This window comes from Ranitomeya variabilis, chromosome 2, assembly GCF_051348905.1.
Source record: "Ranitomeya variabilis isolate aRanVar5 chromosome 2, aRanVar5.hap1, whole genome shotgun sequence".
Taxonomy (NCBI): domain Eukaryota; kingdom Metazoa; phylum Chordata; class Amphibia; order Anura; family Dendrobatidae; genus Ranitomeya; species Ranitomeya variabilis.
In genome coordinates, this window is record NC_135233.1 from 530427277 (window position 1) to 530445429 (window position 18153).

The window sequence follows — 18153 nt, forward strand, 5'->3', positions numbered from 1 at the left end:
AATTACCAACCTTCTCCTTATGCATCCTATGTATGCTGTCCGTGTTTATCACGGACTCAGACTTATATTGGCCTTTTCATCTGTTCTGCCAGAAATAAAACATGGATGTGTTAATAGCACCATAGAGTATAATGGGTATGCATCGTATCCATGAAAAACACGGATAGAAGACGCACATGCAACACTGATGTCTGACTGAAGCTTTAAAGTAGGTAATAACCTTCAATTACTAAGTGGAGGAATTGTGTGATATTCACACTCACAGATAAAGGAATCTAGCAAATCTCTTTGGGGGAATTTATACAATGAACAATGGCTAACCCGCAGTTTACCAAGTCTAATGGGCTGGTTTGTCCAAGATAAAGGATCACATGCTGCATGGCAAGTTTCTCCTTTGACTTTTTTCTGCATATCTCATTCACTTCATTCCCATTCAATGCATTAGTCCCAGACAACTTTTATGTTGGGACTAACCTTACCTTGAACTCTGAAAACCCTTGCTGATAGGGCAAGGGATTGATAAATATCTGATTTCTGTTAGCATTATCTTATTAGCTGCACTAGAGCCGTTCCGGTTAGGGCAAAGAGATATGATACTAGCCCACTCTGGTCTCCCAACTTCAGAGCTGCATCCATGGCACTAGAGAAATGAATAGTTTCCCATTTATCTACAACAGGCTCCAGAAATGAACAAGCATGGGGCTGATGTGTGGCAAACTGGTCTGGCCCTCTACCCAGGGACACATTACAGTGCTCAGGGCAAAACTGACTGACGTGGTAAGTTATCAATTGCAGAATCAGCTTATAAAGGTGGTTTGTGAAGGCTCCAATACACCTTAGCTAAAGTCCCAACTCTCCAAAGACAGTAATGTCTGGGTAGATAAGGATCGGGCAGTTTGACGCAACCATATGATCCTTTTGCAGCTAGATGTGTCAAGTAGCATCTGCTCCGCTCTCCCCATAGAGAACACAGGAATGCTGATGTAAATGCATTCTTTTATGGGAACCCGTCAGTCCATTAATGCTGCTCAAACAACAGGCAGCATGAATCAGGCTTTGTAATTGCCACCAAGTAAGAAAACAAAGTTTGAAGATTCAGGGGGGAATCATAGCCAGAAACGCAGCTGGTCCGGCTCTAACCCAGCAGGCTTTTCACTGTACCCCTCCAAGTGGCTGACAGGTCTATGTGCACACATCGGGGAGACCTGGGAATCAAGCAGAGCGGTGCAGGCCGAAGCCTTCCGGGAGCAGCGCTGCCAGACTAGTCACTGCTGTTCCTATAGTCCCTGGCTGGCTTTTCCCACTATGCTTTCTATAAAATATAGAAGCATTTCAGGAAAAAAGCACCATACCTTTCTGCAATCGTGCAGCCAGGCTCTGACTAATGCGGTCCGTGGTTAGGGCAGCATGAATCAGCAGGCAGGTTCCCTTTCAGTCAGACTTTCAGCCACACACATGAATTTTAGAGAACACAATGATGGACATTGAAGGTGTGTATGTAAAGTACTTCAGGACATTTTAACAATGTGCCACATGTCAACTTTGAGGAAAAATATAGCTATGGAGCTAGAAATGGGTTTATTTTATAAATCAAGATTTTTTTGGGGGTGTCTAAAATGTCAAAATTGTCTCACCAGTGAAAAGTCAGATTCCTTTGCTATAACTAAGAGATTTTTCTTTAAAAAAAAAAAAAAAAAGATACAACATAAAACTGCTTCTAATATTTAATTTGAAACCTCTAAGCAGTGAGATTCAGGAGCTCTCCAGAGACCAGGACATCTGCGGCGACACATTGCGACAGAAACTTGAAAGTGTATTTAGGCTGCATGTCCCCTATAAGGGGCAGTTCGGCCTCCATTACTTTTACTTGTAGACAGAATCTGTGTGGCAAGCGTTCAGCAGACGTAGTGCTGCAGGAGCAGCTATTACTCGCCATTACCCACAGGATGGGGTGTCAGCCTATTCATGCATGCACCATTCCATCTATGGCCATCATATGCGGCTGGGGCGTTTCTATCTGATGGACCCACAACATTGTTAGGGTAAGGCCGGCGTCACACTCAGCGTAAGACAATACGGTCCGTTTTTTTTACGGCCGTAATAAGGAGAAATGTTCCCAAAATAGTGATCCGTAGGCAGGGTGTGTCAGCGTATTTTGCGCATGGCATCCTCCGTATGTAATCCGTATGGCATCCGTACTGCAATATTTTCTCGCAGGCTTGCAAAACCGACATCTAATGGATTTATGTGCTCAAATGTTCGGTAAAACATATATACAGTATATATATATATATATATATATATATATATATATATATATATATATATATATACATACATATATATATATATATATACATACATACAGTTAGGTCCATATATACTTGGACAGAGACAACATTTTTCCAATTTTGGTTATAGACATTACCACAATTAATTTTAAACAAAACAATTCAGATGCAGTCGAAGTTCAGACTTTCAGCTTTCATTTGAGGGTATCCACATTAAAATTGGATGAAGGGTTTAGGAGTTTCAGCTCCTTAACATGTGCCACCCTGTTTTTAAAGGGACCAAAAGTAATTGGACAGATTCAATAATTTTAAATAAAATGTTCATTTTTAGTACTTGGTTGAAAACCCTTTGTTGGCAATGACTGCCTGAAGTCTTGAACTCATGGACATCACCAGACGCTGTGTTACCTCCTTTTTGATGCTCTGCCAGGCCTTCACTGCGATGGTTTTCAGTTGCTGTTTGTTTGTGGGCCTTTCTGTCTGAAGTTTAGTCTTTAACAAGTGAAATGCATGCTCAATTGGGTTGAGATCAGGTGACTGACTTGGCCATTCAAGAATATTCCACTTCTTTGCTTTAATAAACTCCTGGGTTGCTTTGGCTTTATGTTTTGGGTCATTGTCCATCTGTAGTATAAAATGACGACCAATCAGTTTGGCTGCATTTGGCTGGATCTGAGCACACAGTATGGCGGCTCTGAATACCTCAGAATTCATTCGGCTGCTTCTGTCCTGTGTCACATCATCAATAAACACTAGTGACCCAGTGCCACTGGCAGCCATGCATGCCCAAGCCATCACACTGCCTCCGCCGTGTTTTACAGATGATGTGGTATGCTTTGGATCATGAGCTGGACCACGCCTTCGCCATACTTTTCTCTTTACATCATTCTGGTAGAGGTTGATCTTGGTTTCATCTGTCCAAAGAATGTTCTTCCAGAACTGTGCTGGCTTTTTCAGATGTTTTTTAGCAAAGTCCAGTATAGCCTTTTTATTCTTGATTCTTATGAGTGGCTTGCACCGTGCAGTGAACCCTCTGTATTTACTTTCATGCAGTCTTCTATTTATGGTAGATTTGGATATTGATAAGCCGACCTCCGGGAGAGTGTTGGTCACTTGGTTGGCTGTTATGAAGGGGTTTCTCTTCACCATGGAGATTATTCTGTGATCATCCACCACTGTTGTCTTCAATGGGCGCCCAGGTCTTTTTGCATTGATGAGTTCACCAGTGCTTTCTTTCTTTCTCAGGATGTACCAAACTGTAGATTTTTCAACTCCTAATATTGTAGCAATTTCTCGGATGGGTTTTTTCTGTTTTCGCAGCTTAAGGATGGCTTGTTTCACCTGCATGGAGAGCTCCTTTGACCGCATGTTTACTTCACAGCAAAACCTTCCAAATGCAAGCACCACACCTCAAATCAACTCCAGGCTTTTTATCTGCTTAATTTAGAATGGCATAACGAAGGGATTGCCCACACCTGTCCATGAAATAGCCTTGAAGTCAATTGTCCAATTACTTTTGGTCCCTTTAAAAACAGGGTGGCACATGTTAAGGAGCTGAAACTCCTAAACCCCTCATTCAATTTTAAAGTGGATACCCTCAAATGAAAGCTAAAAGTCTGAACTTCAACTGCATCTGAATTGTTTTGTTTAAAATTCATTGTGGTAATGTCTATAACCAAAATTAGAAAAATGTTGTCTCTGTCCAAATATATATATATATATATATATATATATATATATATATACACAGTTAGGTCCATAGATATATATCATTGAGACACATATATATATTCTGTATGTAGATTTAATTCAGCGCGATATCTGTGAAAAGCCGGTAATTCAATTGCCGGCTTTTCATTTCTCCTGCACAAACCCGACATGCTATGAGACATGGTTTACATACAGTAAACCATCTCATATCCCCTTTGAGAGAGAGAGAGAGAGAGAGAGAGAGAGAGAGAGAGAGAGAGAGAGAGAGAATATATATCTTCACTGGGTTTCGTGTTTCGGCCGAAACCCGACTTTTCACTGTGGTCGGCCGATTTCACTCGACTTTTAAGACAGTCGGGTTTCACAAAACCCGACTCGACCCTAAAAAACTAAAGGTCGCTCAACCCTATTCCACACTACTAATGTTAGTAGTGTGTATGTGCAAAATGTGGGTGCTGTAGCTGCGCAAATAAAGGGTTAAATGGCGGAAAAAATTGGCATGGGCTCCCGCGCAATTTTCTCCGCCAGAATGGTAAAGCCAGTGACTGAGGGCAGATATTAATAGCCAGGAGAGGGTCCATGGTTATTGGCCCCCCCATGGCTAAAAACATCTGCCCCCAGCAGAAGATGCGCCTATTCTGGCACTTGGCCACTCTCTTCCCACTCCCTGTAGCGGTGGGATATGGGGTAATGAAGGGTTAATGCCACCTTGCTATTGTAAGGTGACATTAAGCCAGATTAATAATGGAGAGGCGTCAATTATGTCACCTATCCATTATTAATCCAATTGTCTGAAAGGGTTAAAAAACACACACACACACGTTATTAAAAATTATTTTAATGAAATAAACACACAGGTTGTTTTAATATTTTATTGCTCTCTCAATCCATCAGAACACCCTCGCTTGGCAAAATAATAAACGCACAAGATACATACCCTCAGATGAACCGTCACGTCCCACGAAGTAATCCATCTGAAGGGGTTAATTATTTGACAGGCAGGAGCTGTGCTAATGCACTCGCTCGTGTCTGTAATCCCCGGGTAATGAAGGAAATCTGAGTGATCTGTACTTACATTGAGTTGCGGTGAGGCGCCCTCTGGTGGATGTTCTCATGAACTGCAGCCTTGGAAAAGTTCCCACGCTCGAGTTCATATGAGTTCATCCACCAGAGGGCGCCTCACCGCAACTCAATGTAAGTACAGATCACTCAGATTTCCTTCATTACCCGGGGATTACAGACATGAGCGAGTGCATTAGCCAAATGTCAGTGCTCTGCGCTCCGATCCTCGTGCATGAGAGAATTGCAGCACAGGTGCAGAGGAGACAGAGAAAGTAATTTATCCATCTCCTCCATTGCTGATGTCCACGGGAATCAGACTGCACTTGGATGTCATCGGAGTGCAGTCCGCTGTTTCACACGCACCCATAGACTTGTATGGGCGTGTGCGATCCTATTCTCGGATGCATTTGCAGAATGCTGTGACTGTTTTCTCATGCTGAATCGGCATGAGAAAATAATCGCAGATCTGCACTCCCCCATAGAGTAACACTGGGCCAAGTGTTATCTGACAAAACATGGTATAGTACTCAGCAGTATTATACGCTCGTGTGATCGAACCCTAAACATGTGACTCCCTCGTCCATCACACCTTTGTATTTCTACTTACGGTATAGGAAGTGGGATACTGGTCCTGCAATTGTATACACAAGATAGATGCTGGTACTCAGGAGCCACGGGACACATAGTCCCAGTGTGCAGGGCTAATTGTCAGCTAGATACTGACATGTCAGCGCAAGCAGAAAGCACTTAAAGGGAATGTATTATCAGAAAATAAATCTGCTTTTTGTAGTACATATATTTAACAAGTTGTTGCAATTTCTATTTCATATCATGATCTGTATTAAAAATCAAAACTAGAAATTCTGCACTGGAGCCATTTTTCACTCATGAAAGGAGTTTACAGTAATCACACTCAGCGATGCTGCGGCGATACAGACAACGAGCCGACCTAAACTAGATCGCTGGAGCGTCGCTGTTTAGGTCGCTGTAGAGACGTCAAACACAGCAACTCCAGAACGATGCAGGAGCGATCCAGTGACGTAACGGTGACTCACTTCTCGTTCTCGCTGGTTGTTAGCTCCATTACATCCATTGTTATCGTCGTTGCTTTTGATGTCAAACATGACGATACACGCCGACCTGGCGACGAAATAAAGTTCTGGACTTCTAGCTCCGACCAGCGATGGAACAGCGGGATCCAGATCGCTGCTGCGTGTCAAACACAACGAGATCGCTATCCAGGACGCTGCAACGTCACGGATTGTTGTCGTTCTCGTTGCAAAGTTGCTGAGTGTGACGGTACCTTAAGGCTCCTTATCATTCCAAACAAGATCAGGAGACAAGTAAAGGTACCTTCACACTAAACGATATCGCTAGCGATCCGTGACGTTGCAGCGTCCTGGCTAGCGATATCGTTTAGTTTGACACGCAGCAGCGATCAGGATCCTGCTGTGATATCGCTGGTCGTTGAATAAAGTTCAGAACTTTATTTGGTCGTCAGACCGGCGTTTATCGTCAGGTTTGACACCAAAAGCAACCATACCAGCGATGTTTTACGCTGGTAACCAGGGTAAATATCGGGTTACTAAGCGCAGGGCCGCGCTTAGTAACCCGATGTTTACCCTGGTTACCATCGTAAAAGTTAAAAAAAACCAAACAGTACATACTCACCTGCGCGTCCCCCGCCGTCCGCTTCCTGCTCTGACTGAGCGCCGGCCCTAAAGTGAAAGTAAAAGCACAGCGGTGACGTCACCGCTCTGCTGTTAGGGCCGGCGCTCACACAGTGCAGGGAAGCGGACGCCGGGTGACGCGCAGGTGAGTATGTACTGTTTGTTTTTTTTACTTTTACGATGGTAACCAGGGTAAACATCGTGTTACTAAGCGCGGCCCTGCGCTTAGCAACCCGATGTTTACCCTGGTTACCCGGGGACCTCGGCATCGTTGGTCGCTGGAGAGCGGTCTGTGTGACAGCTCTCCAGCGACCAAACAGCGACGCTGCAGCGATCGGCATTGTTGTCGCTATCGCTGCAGCGTCGCTTAATGTGACGGTACCTTAACTCCTCTAGTCACAGAAGATAACAGGATCAACCATTCACAATAGGTAATTTCACAGATCCCCTCCCATTACAATGGCCTTTGCATTCCTCATTAGATGCTAGAACACAAAAGATAGGGTCAGAGTCCAGCTTTGTATCCTGAAGGAACAGGAGGTATAAGTCTAATGTAGCCCCTGCAACCAGTGTGAAAATTTTGAGACTTAGGGTACCGTCACACAGTACCATTTACATCGCTACGACGGCACGATTCGTGACGTCGCAGCGATCGTATGATTATCGCTCCAGCGTCGTAGACTGCGGTCACACGTTGCAATCACGGCGCTGGAGCGATGCCGAAGTCCCCGGGTAACCAGGGTAAACATCGGGTAACTAAGCGCAGGGCCGCGCTTAGTAACCCGATGTTTACCGTGGTTACCAGCGTAAAAGTAAAAAAAACAAACCGTACATACTCACCATCTGATGCCCGTCAGGTCCCTTGCCGTCTGCTTTCTGCTCTGACTGTCTGCCGGCCGGAAAGTGAGAGCAGATCACAGCGGTGACGTCGCCGCTGCACTCTGCTCTCACTGTACGGCCGGATTCAGTCAGAGCGGGAAGCAGACGCCAAGGCACCTGACGGACATCAGATGGTGAGTATGTACGGTTTTTTTTTTTTTACTTTTACGCTGGTAACCACGGTAAACATAGGGTTACTAAGCGCGGCCCTGCGCTTAGTTACCCGATGTTTACCCTAGTTACCAGCAAACGCATCGCTGGATCGCTGTCATACACAACGATCCAGCGATGTCAGCGGGTGATCAAGCGACGAAAGAAAGTTTGAAACGATGTGCTACGACGTACGATTCTCAGCAGGGTGCCTGATCGCAGTAGCGTGTCAGACACTGCGAGATCGTAACGATATCGCTACAACGTCACGAATCGTGCCGTCGTAGCGATAAAAATGCCACTGTGTGACGGTACCCTTAGGGTATGTGCACACGTCAGGATTTCTTGCAGAAATTTCCTGAAGAAAACCGGAAATTTTCTGCAAGAAATCCGCATTTTTTTTTGCGTTTTTTTCCCGGTTTTTTCGCGTCTTTTTTAGCATTTTGCAAGCGTAATTAGCTTGCAGAATGCTAAAGTTTTCCAAGCGATCTGTAGCATCGCTTGGAAAACTGACTGACAGGTTGGTCACACTTGTCAAACATAGTGTTTGACAAGTGTGACCAACTTTTTACTATAGATGCTGCTTATGCAGCATCTATAGTAAAAGATAGAATGTTTAAAAATAATAAAAAAAATAAAAAAATGGTTATACTCACCCTCTGCAGACAGCCGATATCCTCAGCGGCGTCCGTTCCTAGATGGTGTGGTTCAGGACCTTCGATGACGTCGCGGTCACGTGAGCGGTCACATGACCGGTCTCGAGACCAATCACAAGACAGCGACGTCATCGCAGGTCCTGAACCACACCATCTATAGGAACCGAAGCGGCAGCATGCAGCGGTGAGAGGCGGGAACACTCCGGGGGCCATCGAAGGTGAGTATATGACTTTTTAATTTTAATTCTTTTTTTTAGACCAATTATATGGTGCCCAGTCCGTGGAGGAAAGTCTCCTCTCCTCCACCCTGGGTACCAACCGCATATAATCTGCTTACTTCCCGCATGGTGTGCACAGCCCCGTGTGGGAAGTAAGCAGATCAATGCACTCCTAGGTGTGCGGAATCCCCGCAATTCCGCATTTTTAATGAACATGTTGCTTTTTTTTCCGCAATGCGATTTTTTATGTTAGCGTTTTTTTTCGCGTTTTTATAGCGAAAAAACGCGAAAAAACCGCGAAAAATACTGAACGTGTGCAAATGGCCTTACTTGTCTTTAGTTTTAATACAGATCGTAAAATGAAAAAAAGAAAAACAAAACAAAAAAAACAAAACAAAAAAAAAAAAAACACCACCACCACAAAATCCTGCTTAAAACATATGGGCCATTTTCTGATGACACTTTTTTCCTACAGGAAAATGATTAAGCATTACCAGCCAGGCTGGCTTCCCACAGACAGGACCATCCAGAGTGCGATTCGCTTGTGTAGATTCCACTTCTGGATTGAGGATGCCAGACAGACAACACCAAAAAGCAGCAAGTGGATGTCTTTGAAGTATTCAGATGCCACCTACAAAAGCAACAAAGCCAAATAAGATTATTATATGCCTTTAATCAGCAAATCACATCAAAAGGTAATAGCAAAACACCACAATTTCCTAAAAGTAATAACCACAAGTCTACAATGACAACGATCTGCCAAACAATGTCCATCCTTGAACGGTAAAGATCCAAAATTCCACGTGGGCTAACTTCCAACACCTTCCCTGATTACAGGGGCCATGTCACATGGGAACCACATGCACATCCCCAGATCATTTTTGTGTGATACTGATGTTTTCCACGGCAATTCATGGCTAAATAACGGCCTTAGAGCCTGGCAGATACATTTACATGGTAAAAATAAGATTTTTTTCATACCTATAATGCTACTTGGCATTAAGTCAAGAAAAGCACCTGAAGGGTTAATATATTACCTGACAGCAGTTTTTAATATGTTGAGGGGTGCTGGTTTTTTTTTATTAATTAGCATCACTTTCTGAGGTTTTCTAATATATAGCTGTCACTTCAAAATTGAATATGTCTTTAAAAAATATAAGTTTTGTAAATTTCATTGAAAAGATGAAAAATGACTGCTAAAATTTTAAACTTTCTAACATCTGAACAAAATAAAAAAAAAAAAACATTTTACAGATGGCGCTGATGTAAAGCAGACATGAGGGTAATGTTATTTAGTAACTATTGTGTGTGGTCTGACTACTTGGATTAAAGGGATAATCAAAGTTTGAGAATTTTACAATTTTTTAAAAAGTAGGTCAAATTTCGTATATTTTTATTGATATACACAAAACATATCGACCTAAATTTACCATTATCATAAAGCATAACGTATCATGAAAAAACAATCTCAAAATCGGCAGGTTCTCAATGGGACTGAGATCTGGGGAGTTTCCTGGCCTCAACAGCGCTGCAGCCAATCAGCGTCTCTGACAGGCTAGTCCATCTACTAGGGCAGACTGCCGAGCTGCAGAACTGAAGCCATACTGACAATAATTGCCATGTTGCCAGGCCATGCTTTTCACACAATGAACACCACAAAAATGTAACCCAATGCCCAAAGGTGGAATGGTGTATTTTCATCATCTCAATTGCACTTGGACCGTTATTTCTGACTTTACAGTATATTATGTGGTAAACGAAATCAAATCTAGTAAACTTACTGCAAAAATCATGCCCTCATATAAACAAAAAAAATAAAGAGGCTATGACTCTTAGGATGAAAAAAATTAAGTGGAAAAATGGAAATTGGCCTCTTCAAAAAGGGATTAAAAAATAGGTATAGTTTGCATTATCTGTTGGCATGGTCCATATCAATCAAGACATGCTAGTATCAGTAGGGTAATAGGACACACGATATAAAGGATTACCAACCTCACTTGATTTCATTATACTAAAGAGTGGGAACATAAATGCAGGAACCAGCGCTGCGGCACCCAGAGGAATGGCCTCCGAAATCCAGAACGTAGCGGTGATCAGTAATACATAAGCACATGCTGCCTCCTGGAGAACACAAAACACACGATTACAATGTAACACCATAAATTAGAAGACAATTATCAAAAATTGTGTAAAGCAGAAGACCGGTAATGTTAGGAGGATCTTTGGTTTATCTTCACCAGCAGGACTGGTGTCAGCAAAAAGTAAATCTGAGTAGATGCAGGGCCCACTACGGTGATCTGGGTCAGGCTTAGATTTTGCCACAGGCAAATCTGTAAGGTATGTGCACACGTTGTGGAATGGTGTGCGGATTTCCTGCGGATTTACCAAAATCAGTATGGAAAAATCCGTGGAAATACCGCGTTTTTTGTGCGGATTCCACCTGCAGATTCCTATTGAGCAGGAGGTGCAAACCGCTGCAGAATCCGCACAAAGAATTGACATGCTGCGTTATAAATAATGCTGCGTTTCCGCGCTTTTTTTTCCACAGCATGTGCACTGCGGATTTTGTTTTCCATAGGTTTACATGATACTGTAAACTCATGGTATTGTAAACTGCTGTGAATCCGCAGCGGCCAATCCGCTGCGGATCTGCAGCAAAATCTGCAGCGTGTGCACATAGCCTAACATGTAAAACAGTCGTGTACGTCCCATGATATATTGGATGATTAGACTCTGGGTATAAAGAATGACAAGTGTATAGCAACCTTTGAACTTTGGAATTGCTTTGACCGATGATTAGGTGAAGTCAATTGTGATCACACACACCAGTGGACCAGCGTAGTTGCCGTCTCTAGGAAATAAAAAGCATTCCTTTTCTCCTAATCTGATACCCCTGACTACTGCGTGCATATCCAGTGTATTTCTACCTGCACTAGCTTGTCTTACATACATTTAACCAAAAAAGTAAAAAAAAAATAATCAGAGAGAATGGACATCTTCATCATTCCAAGTGACACGTCTGAGTCAGTGCACTGTGAACTAGCTGGTTTCCTATGTAGAAGAAAGCTCTTACTACCTCAATGCCAATGCGAATGAATGAATCAGTGATCAGCGACATGAAGCACCAACTGTACGTCTTACCGGAGCAATGAGTAACCAAGAGCGAGCAAACTTCCTGAAAGTCACACCACGGCTTTCTAATGTTTCTGCATGCTAATTTTAACACTGTTCCACTCTGAGGCCTTCAATATACTGGTATGAATGAAGGCACATTTAGCTGCAACTGGGAACATACACTGGTGTCATAGAGCCCAAAACAGACCCCTCATTGTGTCCTGTAATACACCGTCCTACTGTATGTAAGGGTTTAGAACAGACACTGTATATGTGCAAGGGTGAAATAAGCTCTACATATTACATCAGATTGGGAGCCTGTATAATACGACAGAGAATAAAACTTATGAGACGTTTACAGAAACCTCTACAACTGAGAAGGGGTGAAAATTACTTAACAAAAAAAAATAAAAACAACAATTAGTTTTTTTCCAGCTGTATGCTGGAGTTTCACCAAGTGGTCAACTTCTTTTTGGGGTCCACTTTTAATAAAAAGTGATGAAACAAAATGCGAATCCCCTTGAGGGCTCACTTATATGACCGCATTTTCGGCCCACGTGCTGTATGTACAAGAGACGAGCAGCACTCAGATCAATGTTGTTCAATGGGGCCATGCAGAGGAGAGATTTTTCATTGATCGAATCTGTGTCTGGGAAAAAAAAATAAAAAAATCACAGTATGCACTAGTGTCTTCCATAAATCTGAGGAGACTCACCCATTCAAGTCTATGGGTGTGTGAAAATAATGGGATTCCATACAGAGCCTCAGTATTCCATATAGAGCCTGCTGTGTAAAAAAATAAATTCTACAAAAATAACAAGCTGAAAAAAAAAAGATACACTTTTCTGAATGAAACTGACTGATTTTTGCATACGCTCATGTCAGCCTATGCAGGGAATCTGTTAGCTGAAGGCTACTTTCACACTAGCGTCGGTACGGGGCCGTCGCGCTGCGTCGGCCCGACGTACCGACGCATACTGTGCAAGCGCCGCACAACGGGGGCAGCGGATGCTGTTTTTCCACGCATCCACTGCCCCATTGTGAGGTGCGGGGAGGTGGGGGCGGAGTTCTGGCCGCGCATGCGCGGTCGGAAATGGCGGACCGTCGGCACAAAAAAAGTTACATGTAGCGTTTTTTGCTGCCGGCGGTCCGCCACAACACGACGCAACCGTCGCACGACGGTTGCGACGTGTCAATACATCGCAATGCGTCGCTAATGTTAGTCTATGGGGAAAAAACGCATCCTGCAGACGACTTTGCAGGATGCGTTTTTTCGCCAAAACGACGCATTGGGACGTATGCAAAAAAACGCTAGTGTTAAAGTACCCGAAAAGATAAATTCTGCACATGACAGGGATCTTTACAGTTAGAGCAGTCAGACTGTGGAATGCCGACCACAGGAGGTAGTAATAGCAGACACTAACAGCTTTTAAAAAAGGATGATTTGCTTGATACACATAACATTGCAGGTTATAGCTAAATTTGTGACGAAATGTACAGTTGGTGGAGGAAGGTTGAACTTGATGGTCCAGGGTCTTTTTTCAATCTATGTAACTATGTAAGTAATAAAACCCCCACTCTTCTCCCACCTGTAGTGTTGTAATTGTTCTTTCTATTCTGAAGAAATTAAAGTTTATTCAAACCCTCTAATTAATCTGCTGCGTGCACCCTTGGCATGGTTATACACTAGTTACACATGCATCCATATCCCGCACTTGTGACTGACAGCACTGGTGGAGCAAGCCTTGCACACAAATCTCAGTGCTGTCAGTCGTCAGTGAGGACGGCAGCGAACAGAAAACTAAAGGGGCGATTGTTATAGAGGCTATATCCACTACAGTGCTATGAGCTTAGTTTACCGTCAGTTTGGGCTGAGATTCCTTTAGGGATAATATTTTTGGATCATCACCATTATTAGACATGTACCCCAAAGATAGACTGACTACTTGGTGTCCAGCTAATTGAAATCCCAGCAATCAAGTGGCCCAAAGGGGTATTGCAGTTCCTACTAAAGTCACTGGGCTGCCATGTAAAATAGACATATGGGGTCCTCCAAGATGAAAGATGGTCTTCTGGCTAATGGTGGTCCTACACAAAATTATGATCGGAAAGAGAGTGATCAATAAATCGTCCTTTGGCAACTAGCAGCAGGTCACATGGACTGATCATACTAAATACAGTTTTATCTTACCATGGTCAACCCAACAAATCACAAATTCAACAGACAGAACTATCTTTATCTTAGAATTTTCGAGAAATTGTTACTTAAAATGTTCTATTACCTTGTATATGTACAGCTTAAGGCCGGCGTCACACTAGCGAGTTTTACGGACATATGAGCGCGTAAACTATGTCCGTAAAATACGCATTACACACGGCCCAATGAATCTCTATGGCCCAGCTCCTATCTGCCGTATATTACGCAATATTGTTGTTTGTTTTTTTAACTTTGTTACAGAATCAGGGTAATGGATAGGTGTCATAATTGACGCCTCTCCATTATTAACCTGGCTTAATGTCACCTTACAATAGCAAGGTGACATTAACCCTTCATTACCCCATATCCCACACGGGAGTGGGAAGAGAGTGGCCAAGTGCCAGAATAGGCGCATCTTCCAGATGTGCCTTTTCTGGGGTGGCTGGGGGCAGATGTTTGTAGCCAGGGGGGCCAATAACCATGGACCCTCTCTAGGCTATTAATATCTGCCCTCAGTCACTGGCTTTACCACTCTGGCGGAGAAAATTGCGCGGGAGCCCACGCCAATTTTTTCCGCGATTTAACCCCATTATTTTACAAGCTACAGCGCCCAAATTTTGCACATACACACTACTAACATTAGTAGTGTGGAATATGCAAAAAAAAAAGGGATATGAGATGGTTTACTGTATGTAAACCATGTCTCATATCATGTCGGGTTTGTGAAGGAGAAATGAAAAGCCGGCAATTGAATTACCGGCTTTTCACATATATTGCGCTGAATTAAATATAAATACAGAATATAGATATCAATTTGTCTCAATGACATATATATATATATATATATATATATATATATATATATATATATATATATATATATATATATATATATATATATATATACATATACATATACATATACATATACATATACATATACATATACATATATATATATATATATATATATATATATATATATATATATATATATACACACAAAAGAAGGAAAACAGCACAAAAATATGGAAGAAAGGGGCTTTAATGCCTGAACGGCGTGGCAACGTTTCGGATATCTTTATCCTTTTTCAAGCTTGAAAAAGGATAGAGATATCCGAAACGTTGCCACGCCGTTCAGGCATTAAAGCCCCTTTTTTCCATATTTTTGTGCTGTTTTCCTTTTTTTGCATCTATTACCGGAGGCCATTTGAACATTGGTTGGGAAAGCGCCGCACTACAGTTTGGTAATACGAGATGCTGTTCCAATTTTGATCTATCTATCTATCTATCTATATATATATATATACACAGTGGGGCAAAAAAGTATTTAGTCATTCAGCAATAGTGCAAGTTCCACTACTTAAAAAGATGAGAGGCGTCTGTAATTTACATCATAGGTAGACCTCAACTATGGGAGACAAACTGAGACAAAAAAATCCAGAAAATCACATTGTCTGTTTTTTTAGCATTTTATTTGCATATTATGGTGGAAAATAAGTATTTGGTCAGAAACAAAATTTCATCTCAATACTTTGTAATATATCCTTTGTTGGCAATGACAGAGGTCAAACGTTTTCTGTAAGTCTTCACAAGGTTGCCACACACTGTTGTTGGTATGTTGGCCCATTCCTCCATGCAGATCTCCTCTAGAGCAATGATGTTTTTGGCTTTTCGCTTGGCAACACGGACTTTCAACTCCATCCTAAGGTTTTCTATAGGGTTGAGATCTGGAGACTGGCTAGGCCACTCCAGGACCTTGAAATGCTTCTTACGAAGCCACTCCTTCGTTGCCCTGGCGGTGTGCTTTGGATCATTGTCATGTTGAAAGACCCAGCCACGTTTCATCTTCAATGCCCTTGCTGAAGGAAGGAGGTTTGCACTCAAAATCTCACGATACATGGCCCCGTTCATTCTTTCATGTACCCGGATCAGTCGTCCTGGCCCCTTTGCAGAGAAACAGCCCCAAAGCATGATGTTTCCACCACCATGCTTTACAGTAGGTATGGTGTTTGATGGATGCAACTCAGTATTCTTTTTCCTCCAAACACGACAAGTTGTGTTTCTACCAAACAGTTCCAGTTTGGTTTCATCAGACCATAGGACATTCTCCCAAAACTCCTCTGGATCATCCAAATGCTCTCTAGCAAACTTCAGACGGGCCCGGACATGTACTGGCTTAAGCAGTGGGACACGTCTGGCACTGCAGGATCTGAGTCCATGGTGGCGTAGTGTGTTACTTATGGTAGGCCTTGTTACATTGGTCCCAGCTCTCTGCAGTTCATTCACTAGGTCCCCCCGCGTGGTTCTGGGATTTTTGCTCACCGTTCTTGTGATCATTCTGACCCCACGGGGTGGGATTTTGCGTGGAGCCCCAGATTGAGGGAGATTATCAGTGGTCTTGAATGTCTTCCATTTTCTAATTATTGCTCCCACTGTTGATTTCTTCACTCCAAGCTGGTTGGCTATTGCAGATTCAGTCTTCCCAGCCTGGTGCAGGGCTACAATTTTGTTTCTGGTGTCCTTTGACAGCTCTTTGGTCTTCACCATAGTGGAGTTTGGAGTCAGACTGTTTGAGGGTGTGCACAGGTGTCTTTTTATACTGATAACAAGTTTAAACAGGTGCCATTACTACAGGTAATGAGTGGAGGAAAGAGGAGACTCTTAAAGAAGAAGTTACAGGTCTGTGAGAGCCAGAAATCTTGATTGTTTGTTTCTGACCAAATACTTATTTTCCACCATAATATGCAAATAAAATGCTAAAAAAACAGACAATGTGATTTTCTGGATTTTTTTGTCTCAGTTTGTCTCCCATAGTTGAGGTCTACCTATGATGTAAATTACAGACGCCTCTCATCTTTTTAAGTGGTGGAACTTGCACTATTGCTGACTGACTAAATACTTTTTTGCCCCACTGTGTGTGTATATATATATATATATATATATATATATATATATATATATATATATATATATATATATATATATATATATATATATATATATATATTATGTTTTACCGAACATTTGAGCACAAAAATCCATTAGATGTCGGTTTTGCAAGCCTGCGAGAAAATATCGCAGTACGGATGCCATACGGATTGCATACGGAGAATGCCATGCGCAAAATACGCTGACACACCCTGCCTACGGATGACAAACGGATCACTATTTTGGGGACTTTTCTGCATATTACGGCCGTAAAAAATGGACCGTATTTACATACGCTGAGTGTGAGGCCGGCCTAAGATGGAAGTTTCTGAAAGTTTTTCAGATTTTTTTAATTTTATTAAAGGGGCTGTCAAATAGTGGACAACGTCAGTCAATTTAGGACCCCAATTTAACCTCTTAATGACCGTCAATACGTCTTTTAACTGAACTGAGATATAAGAGAATAGCCTCCCCATACTGATGACAATCAAGCAGCTGTTGGCTGTACACTATAGCTGACAACTTGCTACATCAGCCTCGATCAGGGTAGTCACCGTCCATAACTATAACCTCATAGATAATTCTGCCAATAATGACTATATCATATAAATGGTTAAAAGAGCGTGGGGGCTTCCTCTTTATCCCTATTGGCACCCTGAGATCATGATAGTGTGGTCCTGATGTTTGTCATGGCAGTTCATGGCCAAATAATGGCCTTAGAGTCTGTCGGCTACAGCGGCGTGTTCAGAAGTTACCTACATTTAGGTGGTAAAAATACACTTTTCCATTCCTATCATGCCACTTTGTATTAATTTCTAAACAGCACCTGAAGGGTTAATAAACTACCTGACAGCAGTTTTCAATATGCCGAGGGGTGTTGTTTTTAAAATGGTATAACTTCTGGAGGCTTCCAATATACACTGTGTTCCAAATTATTATGCAAATAATATTTCCTCATATTTTCTCTAAATTACCTATCTGAATTGCAGTCATTGTTATTTTCCAGTCATCTACTATTTTAGTATAATTGCAATGTTTTGGAAAAAACTGCCTATGAAAACAGTATCTTTTAAAAAAAAAAAAAAATAAACACTCAAAATGCATGTTCCAAATTATTATGCACAGCAGAGTTTTCAACCTTTTTTTTTATTATTTTGAACAAAAAAATGGTCAATTGTGAAGTTATAAGCATTATCAGCTTATTACAAAATGAAATCAAACAGTTTTCAAACGAAAACTTTATTCTAGGTGATGTTACATTTGCACATAGGACCC

The 18153-nt window shown here is 42.1% G+C and overlaps 1 protein-coding gene across 2 annotated transcripts in view; it reads right to left on the bottom strand.

Annotated features, from left to right (window-relative positions):
- LOC143806981 (solute carrier family 13 member 1-like) overlaps positions 1–18153 on the bottom strand; it is a 143479-nt gene that overhangs the window by 109291 nt on the left and 16035 nt on the right. For both annotated transcript variants that reach the window (XM_077288093.1, XM_077288092.1), the window contains exons 2-3: positions 10629–10757; positions 9131–9267 (exon numbers count right to left, since the gene is read on the bottom strand). In XM_077288093.1, coding sequence (XP_077144208.1) covers positions 9131–9267; positions 10629–10664 — 173 coding nt within the window. In that variant the 5' untranslated portion in view covers positions 10665–10757. The remainder of the gene's footprint in view (positions 1–9130; positions 9268–10628; positions 10758–18153) is intronic.